This window comes from Leptopilina heterotoma, unplaced genomic scaffold, assembly GCF_015476425.1.
Source record: "Leptopilina heterotoma isolate Lh14 unplaced genomic scaffold, ASM1547642v1 Lhet_111, whole genome shotgun sequence".
Lineage (NCBI taxonomy): Eukaryota > Metazoa > Arthropoda > Insecta > Hymenoptera > Figitidae > Leptopilina > Leptopilina heterotoma.
This window is the reverse complement of record NW_025110830.1, coordinates 298000-318046: the sequence shown is the minus strand read 5'-3', so window position 1 is coordinate 318046 and position 20047 is coordinate 298000. Positions and strand designations below refer to the sequence as shown.

General features: G+C 22.5%; 1 protein-coding gene across 1 annotated transcript in view; it reads right to left on the bottom strand.

The window, feature by feature from the left end:
• Positions 1–20047, bottom strand: part of LOC122504658 (beta-1-syntrophin-like) — a 236931-nt gene that overhangs the window by 18861 nt on the left and 198023 nt on the right. The window contains exon 4 of the mRNA XM_043615856.1: positions 9099–9316. Coding sequence (XP_043471791.1) covers positions 9099–9316 — 218 coding nt within the window. The remainder of the gene's footprint in view (positions 1–9098; positions 9317–20047) is intronic.

The window sequence follows — 20047 nt, the reverse complement described above, 5'->3', positions numbered from 1 at the left end:
CCTTTATTCTTTTACTTTTTTCCCCCTGGAAAAAGAACGAACAAAAAAAAAATTCGAATCTATTTTTCTCTTTCTCTCTCCTTCTTGCTTCCTCTATTTTTCTTGTTTTTGTAATTTTTTTTATGTGTGGGCGATTCTTTGCGTAGTGCACGATTTGCGCACTGAAATTATTAAAATTATTTTTTCATAATTAACTATATTAATCTTCATCTACTTTTATTCATTTTGTCTGCAATTTGAAGTTAGTTTCTGTGTATGATTTTGTTTTTTTTTTCAAAAAATATTGTTTGACAAATTAAAAATATGCAGGTATTTTTTCATGATTTAAAATAAAATAATATTAGAAATTAGAAAATTAAAAAAAAAAGTATGATTAACAAATAAAAATATACTCATTTTGTTTGTTATATGCTTTTTTTTATAACAAATTTCGTTTGACTGATCTAAATTATTATACAAATTATTCTCCTTTTTTTGTATAGAAAATACTAGAAAATTGTTAATTGTTAAAAAATTTTTATCAAGAAGTAGGAAATATACCCATTTTATGCATAATTTTTATTTCTCAATAACAATATTGTTTACAATGTCATTTTTTTTCTTTGGGAAGAAAAACATTAGATATTCCCGTTTCTTAATATTTTTATAGAAAATTCTCAATTTTCATAAGGAAGTAATTTACATCAATTCTATTTTTTAATTTCAATTATTTTAATGTAAAATTCAATTTTTTTTAAAAATAAAAGAAAAAAATGTTTGTAAATTATATTTGTCAATTAGAAAATTTAATTGAAAATGAAAATTTTTGAATTTTTAGAATATAAAGGAAAAAATTTTATTGAAAAAAATGTTCAGTTTGATTTACGAATATCTTTAATTGTAAAAGTATTCGAAAACAATAATTTCTTTTTTAAATATTTTAAATATTTAATTATTATTATTTTTCCATAGGAATTAAGATTTTCAAAAATTTCAAATTTAAACCTTTTTGAAATTGATTAACTTTAAAAAAAATTGTTATAAAAAAATAAAGAAAACGATAATTGATTTCTTCATGTTTTATAATAATTAAAGATGACTGTGTGATAAAATCATTATTTTATATTATAAGAATATTGTTACTGTAACTTCTTAAAAATTATTTTTAAATTCTATTATTATTTAAAATTTAAACTAAAATTCATTTTATCATCAATTTTTATTAGTAAATTCTACGAAAATTCAATTATTTAAATACAAAAATAAATTATTTATTGAATAATTGAATGTTTCTTAAAATTTAATTCTAAAAAAGAATTTTATTAACAAATTTTTAAATAATTGAATTCTTTTGACGAATTTTAATAAATTTTTTTAAAATAGTTACATTTTTCAAGAATTTTTATTAAAATTGTATTAAATATATTTAAAATTATGCGATGATTTTTATTATTTCTGAAAATAATTGAATTATTGAGAAAAAACTTATAAAAAATTTGTAAATATTTGAATTCCTGTGAAACTTTTATTATTTATAAAAATAATTAAATCTTTAAAATAAGGAAAATTTTTGAAAATAATTGAAATTTTGACAAGAGTTTTATCAAAAGTTTTGAAAGTAATTGAATTTCTGCAATCATTTTGTAACTTCTTTAGAATTAAAAATTGTTACGTTCTATTTTTTTTAAACTTGATAATTTTATTTAAAAAAGTGAGTGAGAACTGTTGCTAGTAAGAAAAATATTAGTTTATTTTTGCTTTCATTTTTTCTTTCATTTTCAGTTTAATTTTCTCTTAAAAAAATTTAATTTCTATTTTACAAAATTTTCATTTTCACTTTTATTTAATTTTTGTATATGAATTTTAAAATGAAAGTAAAAATGGTAATCTGTTAAATGAAAGTCAAAATAAAAATCTTTCAGAGTGAAAAAGTGAAAATTTAAATAAAAATAAAAATAAAAATCTGTCAAAGTAGAAGTAGAGTGAAAGTAAAAATCGTAATCAAAATGAAAATGAAATTATATAATAAAACTCCTTATTTCCTTTTAAAGCAAGTCCTTTAATGGTTAAAAAAATTAGTTTTATTGTAAAAGAAATTTTTTAAATTTAAAAATGTTATACGTTTATTGACGAAACAAGAAAATTAAAAAAAATAAAAATTCTCTTCGTTTTATTTTATTTTTTTATTTATTATTTTATTTATTAATTCTTTTTAGAATAGAAGAAGAATTTCTCAAAACAGTAAACATTTTTAGTTTTAAAAATGATAATAAAAAAAATAATAAAAATATTAAATAAAATAAAAAAAAATATAAAAATTTTTTAAAAATCAAGTTGTGCTCTCCACACAGAATCACCCATTTATTTATAATAAAAAAATCAATGGAATAAAAGAAATATAGAAAAAGCAATTATAAAATTAAATTAATTTTTAAAAACCATGTAAATATTTTTTTTCTATTTTAAACTTTTTATTTAGAAAATTCGCTATTGAAAACTATTTTTTTTAGAGGTAAAAATACAATTATTCGTTCGTCTCTGACAGACGTTTGAATAACGAAAATTAGAAGAATATTTTTTTTTTTTTGAGCTCTGACAGACGTATGGAAAATGAGAATGTAAAAATTAGAAGGGATATTTTTTCGAATACGTGTGAAAAATTGAAAAACAATTCAGGAAAGTAGTAAATAATAATTATTAATTACAGACATTTGGAGGATTAAATTTAAATAACTGAATATTAATGAGTAATTGAGAATGGTAATAGATAACAACAAACTTGTCTTTAGGGAAAAAAAGGTTTTTGATCCTCAGTTTCGAATTCCAAATAGTTAAACAGTTTTTAATTCTAAAGCCGTGAGGTTTCGGGAGAGCATTCTTAATTAAAGACTGAAAGTTTTTTAATTAAAAGGCGACTGTAATTTGAAAGTACTTGATTTTGTCGTCTTCAAGCCATGATGTTTCTAATTTCAAAAGAGAACTTTTTTTTCCTGTTTTTATTTTTTTATTTACATCAACAACTTTTCCAAGTTGGTGAATTTTGAGCATGTAATGTAGTAATAGAAAAATAAGAAAGAGACAACTTGTTAGTGTAAACAAAATTTTTTTTAAATAAATAAAAAAATGTACCAAACTTTTTCTTAATTAAAAAAAAAATCCTTGCAGAAAATGGTTTGAAATTGAAAAAAAAGAGGAAATAACGTGTGATATGTGTTTCAGGAGCAAAAAAAAAAAAAAAAAAAAAACTGCCGTCGACAACGATTTAATAATTAATGTTCGTAAAGGCCTTAGAGGTATTTAATTGATCCCGGTTCTCGATTATCGAGAGACCATCTTTTATTCCCCCCCCCTCTCATCCTCCTCAGCACCGTCGATTTTTACGCCAACTCTCTGCTTTCCAATTCCGTGGACTTGGAACCTCTTCGTTGAAATTATCTTTCTGAATTTCCGTTTTCGCAGCATGAATTTCACGTTTCGTTCGATTCGATTGCACTCTCTCGTATTAGGCTCTCTCGCCCTCGTCGAAGCGATAAATTATCGCACTGAAGAAAAACTCGTCCTTCCGGTTCGTTTGAGTATCCTTCGTTCCCTCGGGCTTTCACACTTTATTTCATTTGAATAATTACCGATTTTGCGCTAGGCGAATTTTCAAATGAGATGCAAGTTTTCCAAAGAATCGAGAGCTTTTTATACAATATATATATATACTATATATTTGCTAGCTATATATATGTATATTGTAGAAGTGCCTTTTGAAATTAATGTCCTGCTTTGTAAAGTCGAGATACATTTCAAAAAAGAGCGTAATTCATTTTTATGTTTTTAAATGTAATTCTTTTTGATTTTAATTACCTCTATATATGAAAAACAGTCTTTATGTGTTTGTAGATCTTTTGAAATGCAATTTTCTTTTATATTAATATGGATGAATGAATTTTCTTTTTTTGCTTGAAAATTAAAGTTATGGTTTCTATTTGTCTGACTGGAGTTTCATTTTACTACTTTGGGACATTAAATTGTAAGCAGTACAAGTATTTTTAACCGGTCAAAACTAAAATTTCTATATCAACACGTTAAATAATATTCTTTATTTCTTTTACTTTTTAGTCTGGCTAAAATTTATTTTTACCACTGATTTTTCAACTTTTATACTGCCAAGGCTCGATCTAGGTTCAGAAATCCCGTAAAGGTCCGTAAATTTGCTTGAAGTCGGTAAAAGTCAGTTTTTTCTAAAAAAAAAAAAGGTCCGTAAAGTCCGTAATTTGATTGAGAAAAGACGAAAATTTCGTAAATTTTACGATATACTTTGGAGAATTTTAGAAAAATTACAAATGATTGAAGAAATTCAATTATTTTCAAATGTAATAAAATTCTTCGCAGGAATTCAATTTTGCTCAAAAATGTTTGAAAATTCTTGTCAAAATTTCAATTATCTTTAGAAATAATTAAATTCTTTTTCGAAATTAAATTATTTTCAAAAATTTTAATAAAATTCTTGGCAAAATTTCAATTACTTTAAAAAATTTTCTTCAATTCAATGACTTTTAATATCTACTATCTTAATTAAATTTTCCAAAAGAATTCAATTATTTAAAAAAAATTAATAAAATTCTACGCAAACCTTTAACTATTTTTATAAAATAATAAACATTCCACAGGAATTTAATTATTTACAAATTTTTTATAAACTTCTTCGCAATCATTCAATTATTTTCATGAATAATAAAATTTTTACAGGGATTTAATTATTTTCGTAAATAATAAACTTCTTTTTAGGAATTCAATTATTTTCATAAATAATAAAACTCATTGCAGAATTTCAATTATTCGTAATGTAATTTTAATTAAATTTCTTAAAATATGTAATTATTTTCTAAAAATTTATTAAAATTCGTCAAAAGAATTCTATTATTTAAAAATTTATTGATAAAATTCTATATGAGAATTCAAGTTTATGAAATATGCAATTATTCAATAAATTGTTTTTTTGTATTTAAATAATTGAATTCTATTGTAAAATTTTCTAATAAAAATTGATTTAATAATGGATTCTAGTTAAGATTTTAGATTTTAATTGAATATTATTAAGAGCGTGAATTTTTTAAAATAATTGAATTTTGAAAAGGTTTTAAATTAAAATCTTTGAAAATCTGAATTTTTCGTATTTTTAAATAAAACTTCTGTGGAATTCATTTTTTTGAGAAAGTTTGATTGCGGATTTCTTAAAAAAAATTATTTGAAGTTTTATTTTATACATAATGTATATTTAATTGAAGAATTCAAGAATAATTGAAATTTTTTAAAATTAAATTGTAAACAAATGAATTAAAAAATTTTTAAAGAACTTTTTCAAAAATTGTTAAAAATAATGCACTTATAGAAGAATTTTCGTTAAAAACAAGAAAAAAAATTTAATTTTGAAAAAGTTGCAAATTATTTAATTAATTATAAATTCAATTATTTTCAAGAGTAATAACATTCTTTGCAAAAATAAAATATTGTTAAAAAATAATAAAAGTCTTCTTACGAATGCAATTATTTTCAAAAATAATAAAAATCATCGCAGAATTCCAATTATTTTTCTTCGCAATCATTCAATTATTTTCATAAATAATAAAATTTTTACAGGGATTCAGCTATTTCCGAAAATAATAAATTTCTTTTTTGGAATTCAATTATTTTCATAAATAATAAAACTCATTGCAGAATTCTAATTATTTTTAATACAATTTTAATCGAATTTTTTAAAAAGTGTAATTATCCTTTAAAATATTAAAATTCGTCGAAAGAATTCAATTACTTAAAAGTTTCTTGACAAAATTCTTTATGGGAATTGAATTTTAAGAAACATTCAATAATTCAATAAATTATTTATTTTTATATTTATATAATTGAATTTTAGTAGAATTTTCTAATAAAAATTGATTTTCATTTCATAAAAATGAATTTCAGTTAAAATTTTAAATGATAATTGAATATTAAAAGCAATGTAGCGTGAATTTTTAGAAATAATTGAATTTTGAAATTAATTTTTTTGAAAAAGTTTAATTGAATATTTTTAATATTATTTGAAGCTTTTATTTTCTAATATATATTTAATTGAAAAATTTGCGAATATTGGAATTTTGTAAAATTTAATATTGTAAACAAATAGATTTGAAAATTGTCAAAGAACTTTTTCAAAAATTATTAAAAATAATCGATTTAAAGAAGAATTTCAGTTAAAAATTCTTGTAAAGAATAATTGAATTGATAATGATTTTATCACTCGGTCATCATTAATTATGGAAAATTTAATTTATAGTTTTAAGTAAAATGTTTTTTACCACTTATAAATATGTTAATAGAATATTTTTGCATTTTTTTAATTATCATACACTTTTACTACTGATTTTCTAATTCTCTATATTTTTTCTCTTAGGTCTGACTAAAATGTAGATTTACCGCTTAAAAAGTAGGATAATACATTTTTTTCTCTCCGACTGACTAAAAATTACTTTTACTACTGATTTTCCAACTCCTTGTGTTTTTATTCTTACGTCTGACTAAAATGTAGTTTTACTACTTTAAACACAATGAAAATGTTTTTTTCTTTTTGTCTGACTAACATTTACTGTTACAACTGATTTTCCCAGTTGCGGAATTTCTACTCCTAGGTCTGACAAATATGTAATTTTTCTACTTAAGAATGCAGCAATATTGTCTGTTTTAAACTATATTATATGACTGACAATAAAATTTTTTTATTATTTTGTCTGACTAATTTACTATTACTACTGACAAAAAGCTTCATTTTATTGAAAAAGTATTTTCTAAGTTAAGTTTGCTTCTATCACTGCAATAGAGGATAAAATATTTTAAGTGATGTCTGACTAAAATTTATGTTGACTACTGAAACGTAAAATTGGAAACAGTTCAAATATTTTGTTTAGCAAAAATTCTCTATGTAAACTAGTAGTTTCACTACTTGAGTCAGAAGACTGTTAGTAAAATAAAAAAAATTCATTTTATAAAGTTTTATGACAATTTTATAAGCAAAAATTTGTGTTATAAAACATTTTATTTTGTTAATTAATTAATCAATCAAAATAATAATATATATCGTGTCATTTTTCGTTGCTAAAAAGCACTACGAACTTCCAGTTCCACTTTAAAAATCTGGTGTTTTTATCCATTTCTAAATAACGAAACAAAATATTAAAACAATTATATATAAAGAAGCAACGTTTAAAAATTAAATTAATTACCTCAGTTTATTAATTCTCAATAACGAACGCAAAGGAAATGCTACATAAAACCATTTCATAATTAGATAATCTAATTTAATGAAAGAAAGAAAAAACGAATGCAATTAATCCAAAACTAATGAGACTAATTTAATTCAATGCAATGTATAGTAGAAAACTTATTCTAAAATGCAAAAGGCTTTAAATTAAACTCGAATATATAATTAATCTTTCATATAAAATATTAAAGTAAAAGTAAAAGGCGAAGAGTTATTTTCATTTCAATATAAATATAAGAAACCCTCGTTTTTTCCTCTTTACTTTATCAGCTTTTTTTATACAAGTTTTTTTTACGAAAATTATGTTTTCTTAAAAAGTATCTATACTAACGTGTATCAAATTGATATCAAAAAATTTAGATCAATTTTTTATTTGATCCACATTTTTGTATCAGTTCGTTGCAATTTGATACTTTAAATTTAACAGTAGTGGACCTTCTTTATACAATTTTTTTCACGAAACTCGCACAATTTTTTACACTAAAATCATTTTTTTTATGTATTTTATATATTTTTTTACATATTTTATACATATTTTTATAAAAAAAATAATCTCGTTTTTTACAATTATAATTAAAAAATAAACAACTGAATTGACGAGAAATAAAATCCAATGACATTTTTTTGGGGGGGGGGGTTTACTGTAAATGTGTTGGTGTGTGCTTAGTATGAATGTAAAGTTTAATTACCAAGACATTTTCGAGGATAACATTAGTGTAAAGTGAATCTAGTGGGATTCACAGGCGTGACGTGAGATTTCGTTGTCCGTGCACGTAACACGTCCAGCCGCGCGCGATATACGAACGTCGCCGGATATAATAGTCTTAATTAAAATAGCGACGGACATAACGAACACCGCTAACTGCGGTAATCCGACAGTCTGCGTACGCCTCATTGATAATCCTTTCCATTGAATTGTGAACACGATCGAATAATCCATTCGTAACATATATACATATATATATATTTTTTTTTTTCACCCCAATGAATATTTTCTAAATTGAAAAATTTTACATATCTAAATTTTTTAATTTAGTCGATTTCTTTTTCTCAAGTTTAAATTTTAAAAATAATGTTCTGTATGGAATTTATTATTTAGTAGTTATGTAAAAAGCGAAAGAAATCGAAAAATCAGCCTAATGAAAGTAAATTTTATTCTGGACTAAAAATAAAAATATTTGTAATTTAATAATTATTACATATAACTCAGACAATAAAGAATAAAGTACAAAAAAAAATGTCTTATCGTATTTTTAAGTAGTAAAACTACATTTTAGTCAGACCAAAGAATAAAAATAGTGTGAATTTGAAAATCAGTAGTAGAACTAGATTTAAGTCAGACAGAAAAGTTCAATAACTATTTATATATAGTATTAATGGTAATATCAACGACATTCTATAATTAAAAATCAGCGACAATGTTGGGTGAGTAAATTTTCAAGTGACATTCATTCACGAGAAATTAATTAATTGAAATAGACTGAGACGGTTTATTAATTCATTAATAATTTTAATAGGTTTTCCATTGACATTGAAAACATTCATTTTAATGAGCGCAGCACGCCTCTCGCGCGCGCAAATGTTATAAAGGTAATTTAATATTTAACAGCAAAGACGTTGGAAATAGAAAGTTTCAACTTATTGTTACTATAGAATGTGCAAGAAATATGAAAATTAATTACGACTTTATGTTTGAGATAGAATTAGCTGTTTACTTGAAAAGTTGTATATACATTTATATATATATATACAGCTATAAAGATGATATAAAGGGTGGTGGAAAGTTGAGAAAGTTTTTATTTATTTTTCATTTTTTTGAAAGAAAGTTGCTTACCTCGTGGCAATAAGGGGACAGGTAATACTTGGTGACGCCCACGCTTCTGGACTCCAGGGTGCGCATTCGTAGAGCCTGAGTTCTCGACCGGAAACGGCGCCAAAGACGCTTCGCCATCCGCCGGCACACCCGGTACCAAATCCACTTCCGGCACCACGGGACGTGCTGGCACTGCTTCCAACTCCGTCCTCACTACTTTCACTACTCGCTCTTCCATTCTAAACAAAACAAAAAAAGATTTGTTTTTAATTTATTTTTATTTTTCTTCTTTTTTTGTTTTTGCAAAGAACAGAAAATTACACATTTTGAAAACTTAATTTTACAATATTATATAGAATTCCACTAGAATGATTCTATAGAATGTATTCTCCATGTATTTAAAAATACGGACTTTACGGACCAAAAATGAAAAATTACGGACCAATTACTGACAAACATATAACCAGCCCGAGTCAAATATGAGAACATTTTACTTAAAACTATAAATTAAATTTTTCATAGCTTAATAACTATAAAACATGAAGAAATCGATAATCGATCCGAGTCGAAGACTCGGCGTGATCGATTTCTTCATGTTTTTATAATAATTAAAGATGGCAAATTGATCAAATCATTATTTTATATTATAAAAATATTGTACTTCTTCAAAAATATTTTCATCATTTCAATTCTACTATTATTTCTTAAAAATTATTCACTAAAATTCTTTTTTAAATCAATTAATTTTCAAACAAGTTCTTCGACAATTTTCAAATCCATTTGTTTACAATATTCAATTTTACGAATTTCAATTATTCGTCAATTCTCCAATTAACTATATATTAAAAAAAAAATTCAAATAATATAAAAAAATTCAATTACCTACACTTATTCAAAAAAATTTCAAAATTCAATTATTTCTAAAAATTCACGCTATATTTAATATTCAATTATTATCTTAAATTTTAACTGAAATTCATTTTTAAATCAATTTCTATTAAAAAATTCTACTAGAATTCAATTATTATTTAAATACAAAAATTAATAATTTATTGAACAATTGAATGTTTCTTAAAATTCCATTTTCATAAAGAAGGTTATCATCATATTTTTTAAATCAATTTTTATTAGAAAATTCTACTAGAATTCAATTATTTAAATAAAAAAAAAAATTTATTGAATATTTGACTGTTTCTTAAAATTAAATACTTATAAAGAATTTTATCAACAAATTTTTAAATTAATTGAATTCGTTTAAGGAATTTTAATAAAATTTTTAAGAATAATTACATTTTCCGAAAATAATTTCACTTTTTAAAAAAAATTTCAAAATTAAATTATTTTTAAAAATTCACGCTATAATGCTTTTAATATTCAATTATCATCTAAAATTTAAATTAAAATTCATTCTTAAATCAATTTTTATTAGAGAATTCTACTAGAAATCAATTATTTAAATACAAAAATAAATAATTTATTGAATAATTGAATGTTTCTTAAAATTCAATTCCCATAAAGAATTTTGTCAACAAACTTTTAAATAATTGAATTCTTTCGACGAATTTTAATATTTTAAAGAATAATTACACTTTTTAAAAAATTTGATTAAAACTGTATTAAAAATAATTGGAATTCTGCAATGAGTTTTATTATTTATGAAAATAATTGAATTCCAAAAAAGAAATTTATTATTTTCGGAAATAGCTCAATCCCTGTAAAAATTTTATTATTTATGAAAATAATTGAATGATTGCGAAGAAAAATAATTGGAATTCTGCGATGATTTTTATTATTTGTGAAAATAATTGAATTCGTAAGAAGAATTTTATTATTTTTGAACAATATTTTATTTTTGCAAAGAATGTAAAATTACTCTTGAAAATAATTGAATTTATAATTAGTTAAATAATTTGCAACTTTTACAAAAATTAAATTTTTTTCTTGTTTTTAACGAAAATTCTTCTATAAGTGCATTATTTTTAACAATTTTTGAAAAAGTTCTTTAAAAATTTTTAAATTCATTTGTTTACAATTTAATTTTAAATAATTTCAATTATTCTTGAATTCTTCAATTAAATATACATTACGTGTAAAATAAAACTTCAACTAATTTTTTTTAAAAAATCCGCAATTAAACTTTCTCAAAAAAATGAATTCCACAGAATTTTTATTTAAAAATACGAAAAATTCAGATTTTCAAAGATTTTAATTTAAAACCTTTTCAAAATTCAATTATTTTAAAAAATTCACGCTCTTAATAATATTCAATTAAAATCTAAAATCTTAACTGGAATCCATTATTAAATCAATTTTTATTAGAAAATTCTACAATAGAATTCAATTATTTAAATACAAAAAAACAATTTATTGAAAAAGTGCATATTTCATAAACTTGAATTCTCATATAGAATTTTATCAAAAAATTTTTAAATAATTGAATTCGTTTAACGAATTTTAATAAAATTTTTAAGAATAATTATATTTTCCGAAAATTTTTTTTATTAAAATTGGATTAAAAATAATTGAATTGTATTGACAAAAAATTTGTAAATAATTCGAGCCCTGTAGTAACCATACAATAATATAATGGTAAAAAAATTATTTCATGAAATTTATATTCTTTCTAATTAAAAATCACTACTTTTCTGACTAAAATTGAATTTACTTTTAATTTTGTACTTTTTAGTCAGACTCGAAATCAATTTAACTACATACTTGTAGGAAAATTGCAAATATTTGTCTGTCTGACTAAAATTTACTTGTACTACTGAAAGTAGATAGTCTGACTATAATTTACTCATACTACTGATGCTTTATTGTTAATAATTCCAGTCTTCAGTCTGAATCATATATACTTTTACTACTTTCAGACGAAAGTTGGTAAAATTCTATGCTTGTCTGACTAAAATTTACTTGTACTACTGAAACTAAATTATTTTAAATTCTACTCTTTTCTCTGACACAAAATCACTCTCTAAGTAGTTCAGATGAGTTTTAATCAGCCTTAAGAGAGGAATTGAAATAATTCACTCTCAGTAGTACAAGTAAATTTTAGTCAGACCAACATGACATTTTTTTCTTATTTCTTTTATTCATTTTAAGTTTAAGTTTACAAATTCTGAAATAATTTGATGCGATTTAGTTAAAAATTCAAATCCAATGCAACTGAAATTATCTCCGAGCCCAAAATGATCGTCCAAGTACTTATGTGTTCATTTTACGATGCGGTTAAGGCCTACTTCATACATACATACATACATAGAGAGTACATTGAGGCAGGTGCATTGAAACCGTGGCAACTCTGATTTAGAAACAAAATTGCCAAATGGCGAAAATTGTATCAGTTTCTATTGAATCTAAAAGAGGTATTGTTCTGCTTTCACGTATGTATATATGTATGTGATCCCCACTCTATATATAGAGTATATCAGATTTCACATGAATGTCATCATTTGAGGGAGAGTAAAAACGTGAGAGCTGCATAAGGGATCAATAGATTTTGAATACAAGCAGGAAATGTGTATTCTATCAAGTGATGGCTTTAGCTGGACAGTGTGCGATATTTGCATGTACCTACAAATGTTCAATTCATATACGAGCATTTGAACATGTCATCCAAATGCAACTCCTAAATTTGTTTCATACCTGATAGCAGTTTATCTTTATTCATTCACTCCTCGCAACTTTCATATTCAGTATAGTATTTATATTTCTATTATATCGCTTTAGTGACCATTAAAGGTTCATTTTGCATTTTTCTTTTTTTTCTCCTTTTCTTTTGTTTCGATTCTTGTTTTTTGTGCTCGAATAAATATAGAGGATTGCTTTATATTGTATATATGTAGAGTAATTCATGTACTTTTGAATGTATATATAAGTACCTGCAACGGACATATTTTCTAAAGAAAATTGAAATTCGCAAATTAGATTGCATTCATACGGAAAATATACTTTTCTACCTTTAGACTAAATATTTCGGAGCGCTTTCATATTTCTGGAAATTGTAAATTGCTTTCATTTATTTTGTTCATTCGCGATTTTTGCTGATCTTGTCGTGAGAATTCTTTTTTTTTGGCAAATTTGTGACTGTTGAAGTGTTGAACAAGTTTCCCTCCACTTTTTATTTAGATTCAGTGGTAAAAAGTAATTTTAGTCAGACAATATGTTTTCTGTTTCTTTTTCTACTTGGTATTAGAGGGAAATAAAAGTTACAATGAAACTAAACATTTGAAATTCTTGTATTCAATAAAAAAAGCATAAAAACAAGAAAATTGTAATTTTTTTTATTAATTGTTATTGCAGTTTAAATTTAGTTAATTTATATTAAATTAATTGAGAATTATTATTTTTTTTTATTAAACTTTTTTCTACTTGTTAATATTTTATTTTTTTGTTTTCAGATTTTGACCGACTTTAAGACGCAAAAAAGAAGATTTAATAAAAAAAAATTGTAAGTAAAAAAGTCGTCTATTTTATTGTTTAAAATTAGCTCTTGTAATAATTACAATTCATTAGTAGAATTATTTTACTGGAACAATTATGTCGCTAGACAGTAGAATAAATTTTATTCCCACTGCAAATAATTCATAGAAATATTTTTCGAAAATTTTCGTTCGTCAAATATTTCAATAAACCAAAGAGATAAATTTTTGAAATTAAAACCCATTTGCAAAGTTTTGAAAGTTTCAAATTTCCCCTTTTTCTTTACTCATCCCAATCTAATTTATAGAAACTTTTTCGAATTCAGGCAAACTTTTGAAATTTACAAGCCGAAAACTTTTTGGGAAATTTATATCAAGCTCCAATAAAATATGTAATGGAAATTATTTATGAAATTATAATACCAAAGTTATTTGAATTCAAAAACAATTAATTAGAATTTTTTTTTAAATTTTAATTCAGTTTAAAAATTTATTTTAAAGTAAATTTTTATATTCATTGAAAATTGATTCAATAAGAATTTGAGCGTTCGTTAAAACAAACGTTGAGTCTCTATCTACATATATTCATTCAGTTATTAAAATTTTTTTTTAATAAACGTTTAACAAATGGATTGAAAGTACAAACAAATACTTTGAATTCATTTTATAAATGTTTGATATGATTTCGTAGATTGAAAAATCTATTGCATTCTATTGCCCAAAAAAAAGGGGAAAAAAAAGTTTCGACCCCTATATATATCCAATTATCGTATTTTTCCTATTGTCTGCTGATGAACAAAGAAATGAGAATCGAAGGTAAACCAGGACACGTTAATGGAAACGCAGGTAGAGAAATTTAATTGCAATCGAGCCAACAGAGGAATGTGATTCATATCAGTGGAATATATTTTCAAAAAAAAGGGGAAAAACAGAAAAAAAAGATGATGACTAAAACAAGTAATTAAACAAAATTGTTTTACTTTTATTTGCAATAAAGAAATACAATATATCGAATAGTAAGAAAATTGAAAATTGTGAATTTTATCCACTTTTGTCATTTTATCGTAAGTGTCTAGCTATTTTTCCTGAAAAGTATATTTTGAGTAGTCACAGAACCTTGGAAATATGAAAAATGAAAATAAAAAAAATGAATTTTTGTTATTCTTCGGAAACCCGGGAATTAACATTTATCTAAATAGTAAAAGTGAATATAACTAAGACCAGGGATTAGAATTTAAAATAATATACAGCATCAGTGGTAGGAGTAAATTATAATCAGACCACAGGAAATATTTGTAAATTTCGTCTAATTATTAAAAATAATTTTTAGACATATTAAAGACTAGAATAAGAAACATATTTATTTTCAGTAGAATAAGTATATTTTAGTCAGACAGGGATAAGATCTTTGTAATTTCCCGCAAGTAATAAAAATGATTTTCAAACAAACTCAAGACAAAAATTCAAAATTATATAGTTTCGCAGTAGTAAGAGTAAATATTAGTCAGCCCAGCTGACAATCTAATCTAAGTAGTACAAGTAAATTGTTATCAGGCAATTATAAAATATTTGCTATTTTCCTGAAAGTAATAAAAAATGAGTCTAAAGCAGACAAACAATTAGAATTCGAAATTGTTTAGTTTCAGTAGTTAGAGTAAATTTTAGTCAGCCAAAGATAACATATTTGCAAAATTCGTCTAAGCAGTAAAAGTGACTGTCAAACGAGCATAAAATAATTTCAAAATTCGTCTTAGTATTAAAAATGATCTTAAGTTACATTAAATAAAAAATACTTGGAAAATAATTTATTTTCAGTAGTGAAAGTAAATTTTAGTCAGACAAGCGTAGAATATTTGCAATGCTCATCTAAGAAGTAAAAGTGATTAAGTAAAAGTAAAAGTAATTAAGCTTAAAAACCAAAATTAAAAATAAAGTAGTTTCAGAGGTAGGAGTAAATTTTAGTCAGAAAATCATGAATTTTTTGCCATTATCATTTAAGTAGTAAAAGTATACAAGACTCAGACTAAAGACAGTAATAACATAACATAAGTAGTATGAGTAAATTATAGTCAGACAAATGTATAATTGTATACAATGTTCGACCAAGTAGTAAAAGTGATTCTTAGTCAGACTTAAAACTAGATTAAATAATAATATAACTCTAGTAGTTGCAGTAAATAAATAATTAAAAAAATAATTAAAAAATAATTTTTTAACATTATATTAATGTATACAGTTACTACAGAACTCGAACTAAGTCTTTAAGTCAGTAAAAGTAAGTTTTTTAAAGAAAAAGGTCCGTAAAGTCCGTAATTTAATTAAAAAAGTACAAAAAGTTCATAAATTGTACGATAATAATTTGAAGAATTTTAGAAAAATTACAAATAATTGTAGAAATTCAATTATTTTTAAAAGTAATAAAATTCTTTGCAAAAATTCAATTATGTGCAAAATTTTTTTTAAAATTCTCATCAAAACTTCAATTATATTTATATATAATAAAATTCTTCTCCGAAATCCAATTATTTTCAAAAATTTTAATAAAATTCTTTGCAATATAATTCAATTCTTTTATAAATAATAAAACTTTTACAGGGATTCAATTATTTTTCTAAATAATAAAATTCTTTTTAGGAATTTAATTATTTTCATAAATAGTAAAACTCATCGCAGAATTACAATTATTTTTAATAAAATTTTAATTGAATTCCTCGATAAATGTAATTATTTATCAAAAATTTTATTAAAATTCCTCAATCGAATTCAATTATTTAAAAATTTGTTAATAAAGTTCTTTATGAGAATTTAATTTTAAATAACAGTCAAATATTCAATAAATTATTTTTATGTATTTAAATAATTAAATTCTAGTAGAATTTACTAATAAAAATTGATTTAAAAATGAATTTCAGTTAAAAACAAATGAATTTGAAAAGTGACAAAAAACTTTTTTAAAAATTATTAAAAATAATGGATTTATAGAAAAATTTTAGTTGACACTAAAAAAAATTTAATTTTGAAGAAGTTACAAATTGTTGCAGAAATTTAATGATGTTAAAAAATAGTAAAATTCTTCTTAGAAATTCAATTATTTATTTTCATAAATAATGAAACTCAATTTAGAATTTCAATTATTTTTAATACAATTTTAATGAAATTTTTCGGAAAATATAATTATTCTTTAAAAATGTTATTAAAAATCGTCGAAACAATTCAATTATTTAAAAATATGATGATAAAATTTTTTATGAAAATTGAATTTTAAGAAACATTCAATTGTTCAATAAATTATTAATTTTTGTATTTAAATAATTGAATTCTAGTAAAATTTTGTAATAGAAATTGATTTAAAAATGAATTTTAGTTAAAATTTAAGATAATAATTGAATATTAAAAGCAATATAGCGTAAATTTTCAGAAATAATTGAATTTTGACTAGATTAAAAAACAATATAGTTTTAGTAGTGAGAGTAAATTATAGTCAGACCACTGTAAGAGTTAAAAATGAAGATGAATTTACTCCTACATTTCAAGCCTCTTGGCTTTAAATCTTATATCTTAAATTAAGAAAATAATTTTTTTTAATAATAATTTAAAAAACCTTGAAATTTTTTTTTAAAGTTTCAAAAGTTGTATACATAAAAATGTCTTGAATTCAGTTTTTTAATTATTATAATAGCCTCTCCATTGATATGATATTTGATATAATAATGATTCCAGTCCTATATGGAATGCTTTATAATTTAACATATTCGACATGTAACGCGAATGTTTTCACTGAGAAGGGAGACAAAATTCGAAGGTTCAATTATCTCTCGGCGGTCTGCAGTCACGGTGGTTTCGAGCAAAATGGACAACTAAAAGCTGTAACAACCACTCGACCGCGAACTATACGAAACGCCAGATCGGCGCGCATCCGCCTCTGTCACTCGTTTCGTACCAATTTAGTGATTCACTGATGCAAAAATGTTTTTTACCGTGTCACGAACAAACAGCAAAAGCAAACTATATACACATCGCGTAGAAAATTATTGGTTACTAGAGACGCCAGGCTGGTTGTCATCAAAATGCATTCGAATGTTGCGATCGAGTGCAAACAAGTTACAAAGAAAAAAAAAATGAATGTTACGCGTCTGTATTTTAATATTCAAAAAACTGTAAAATTAGATTTTTAGTTGATTTTCTTTTTGTTCTCCTCTTTTTTTTCAGGTTACTATTTGTCGAAGCAGATTTTTCTTTCACTTGTTGACATATTGACCTGATTATAAAGTAAACTAAGCAAGAAACAATGAAAAAAAGAAAAAAAGAAAATATAAAAATTAATACAAAAATAAAAAATAAGATAAATGATAATAACAATAATAATACAATATAAAGAAATGCGATTTGAAACATAAAAAAAAGTCGAAAACTTATTGGAAAATGAAGAAGAGATTTAAAAAATGTAAATGATATAAATAAAATAATAAATATTAAAAAATATTAAAAAATAGTTTAGAAAATATAAAAAAAATATTTTTTTAACAATATTAAAAAATAAAATTAGTAACTATATTTCAATTCGAATTTCTGATGTATTTTTTTAAAGAATGTCACAATTTTCCCGCTGACAATTTGTCCTGAATTCTCAATTAGATTTTCTGGTTCAATCAATCAAAACCAGTTACAGTTTAATAAGTAAATGCCTTTGGAGGTTTCGTGACAAACTGCGGCCAATTCGTCAAATAATTCTTTCAAATTGAAAAACATTAAATATCATCGCTTGGGAATTTTGTTTTCCAATTAGAATCGGTATTTTAAATAAACAAAGAAATAAATAAAGAAAAAAAGTTAAAAGTAGAAAAATTACCGCAAGTAAATTAAGTTAATCAGATAATATTTTCAAGTTTCGTCTAAGTAGTAAAAGTAAATATGACATAGATTCAAGACTAGAATTAATAACTATAATACATCATTATTATATGAGTAAATTTTAGTCAGGTAAGCACATAACATTTGCCATTTTCCTGTAAATAGTAAAAGCGATTTTAAATTAGATCAAAAACTAGAATTCAAAATAATTTAGTCAAAATTCAGTAATACGAGTAAATTCTAGACCGGATATATTAAAATAATTTCAATTTTTGTTTACAAAAAAAAATTGTTATACATATAAAAAATAATATACTTTCAGTAGTAGAAATAAATTAGAGTCAGACGAGAAAAACATATTTTCAATTTTCCTACAAGTATAAGTAAAAATTAATTTTAGTAAGACAAAATTAATATTAATTATATAACTAGCAGCAATTTTAAAAATAATAGAACGTAAAAATTTTTAATTCAAATTTGTTTTCATAAAAATAAAATATTAATTAGAATATAATTTTAGTATTATTATAACTATTAATAATCGTATATTCTGACACAGAAAATTCAGGCAAAAGTCAGGAATTTTTATTAAAAATACTGAAAAAATTAAAAATTTTAGAATTCATAAGAAAATTCTGAATTTTTGTGTCTCTTTGTTTGCCTCATAAACTATGAAATTACCAAAAATTCTAAAAATTCTTCTAAAATTAGTTAAATTTGTAAATATATATTTAATTAATTATTTTAAAAAATGGATTTGTAGAAGAATTTTAGAAAAAAACACTAAAGAAAATTGTATTTTGAAGAAGTTACGAATGATTGCAGAAATTCAATTACTTTGAAAAAAATCTCATCAAAGTCCCAATAATCTTTATAATTAATAAAATTCTTTTTCAAAATTCAATTATTTTCAAAAATTTTAATAAAAATCTTGTCAAAATTCCAATTATTTTATTGTATTCCTAACTTTTGTATTTAAATAATTGAATTCTCGTAGAATATTCTAACAAAAATTGTTTTAAAATTGAATTTTAGATATAATAATTAAATATAAAAATAATTTACAAGATGACTGTAACAATATTCTTATAATATAAAACAATGATTTTATCACTCGGACATCTTTAATTATTAGAAAACATGAAGAAATCGATCACTCCGAGTCTTCGACTCGGAGCAATCGATATCTTCATGTTTTATAACAATACTTTTAAAGTTGTTTAATTCAAAAAAGGTTTGAATTTGAAATATTTGAAAATCTTAATTCCTAGGGAAAAATAATAATAATTAAATATTTATTTAAAAAAAAAGTTATTGGTTTTTTTGAATAATTTTACAATTAAAGAAATTTGTAAATAAATGTAACAGAACATTTTTTTGAATAATTTTTTTTTTTATTTTCTAAAAATGCAAAAAATTTCAATTTCACTTTCAATTAAAATTTGTAAATAGAATTTATAAAATTTCTTTCCCATTATTTTGAAAAATCTTTAAATTTTATTAAAACAATTGAAATTAAGAAATAGAAATAATGTAAATTATTTCCTTATGAAAAATAATTTATATGAATGGTAATGTTTTTTCTCCCAAAATAGAAGAATAAGTTTGTGAACAATAATATTATTGAGAAATAAAAATTATGCATAAATTGGGTATTTGTTTTCTATTTATTAATTATAATTTTTTAACAATTTTTTA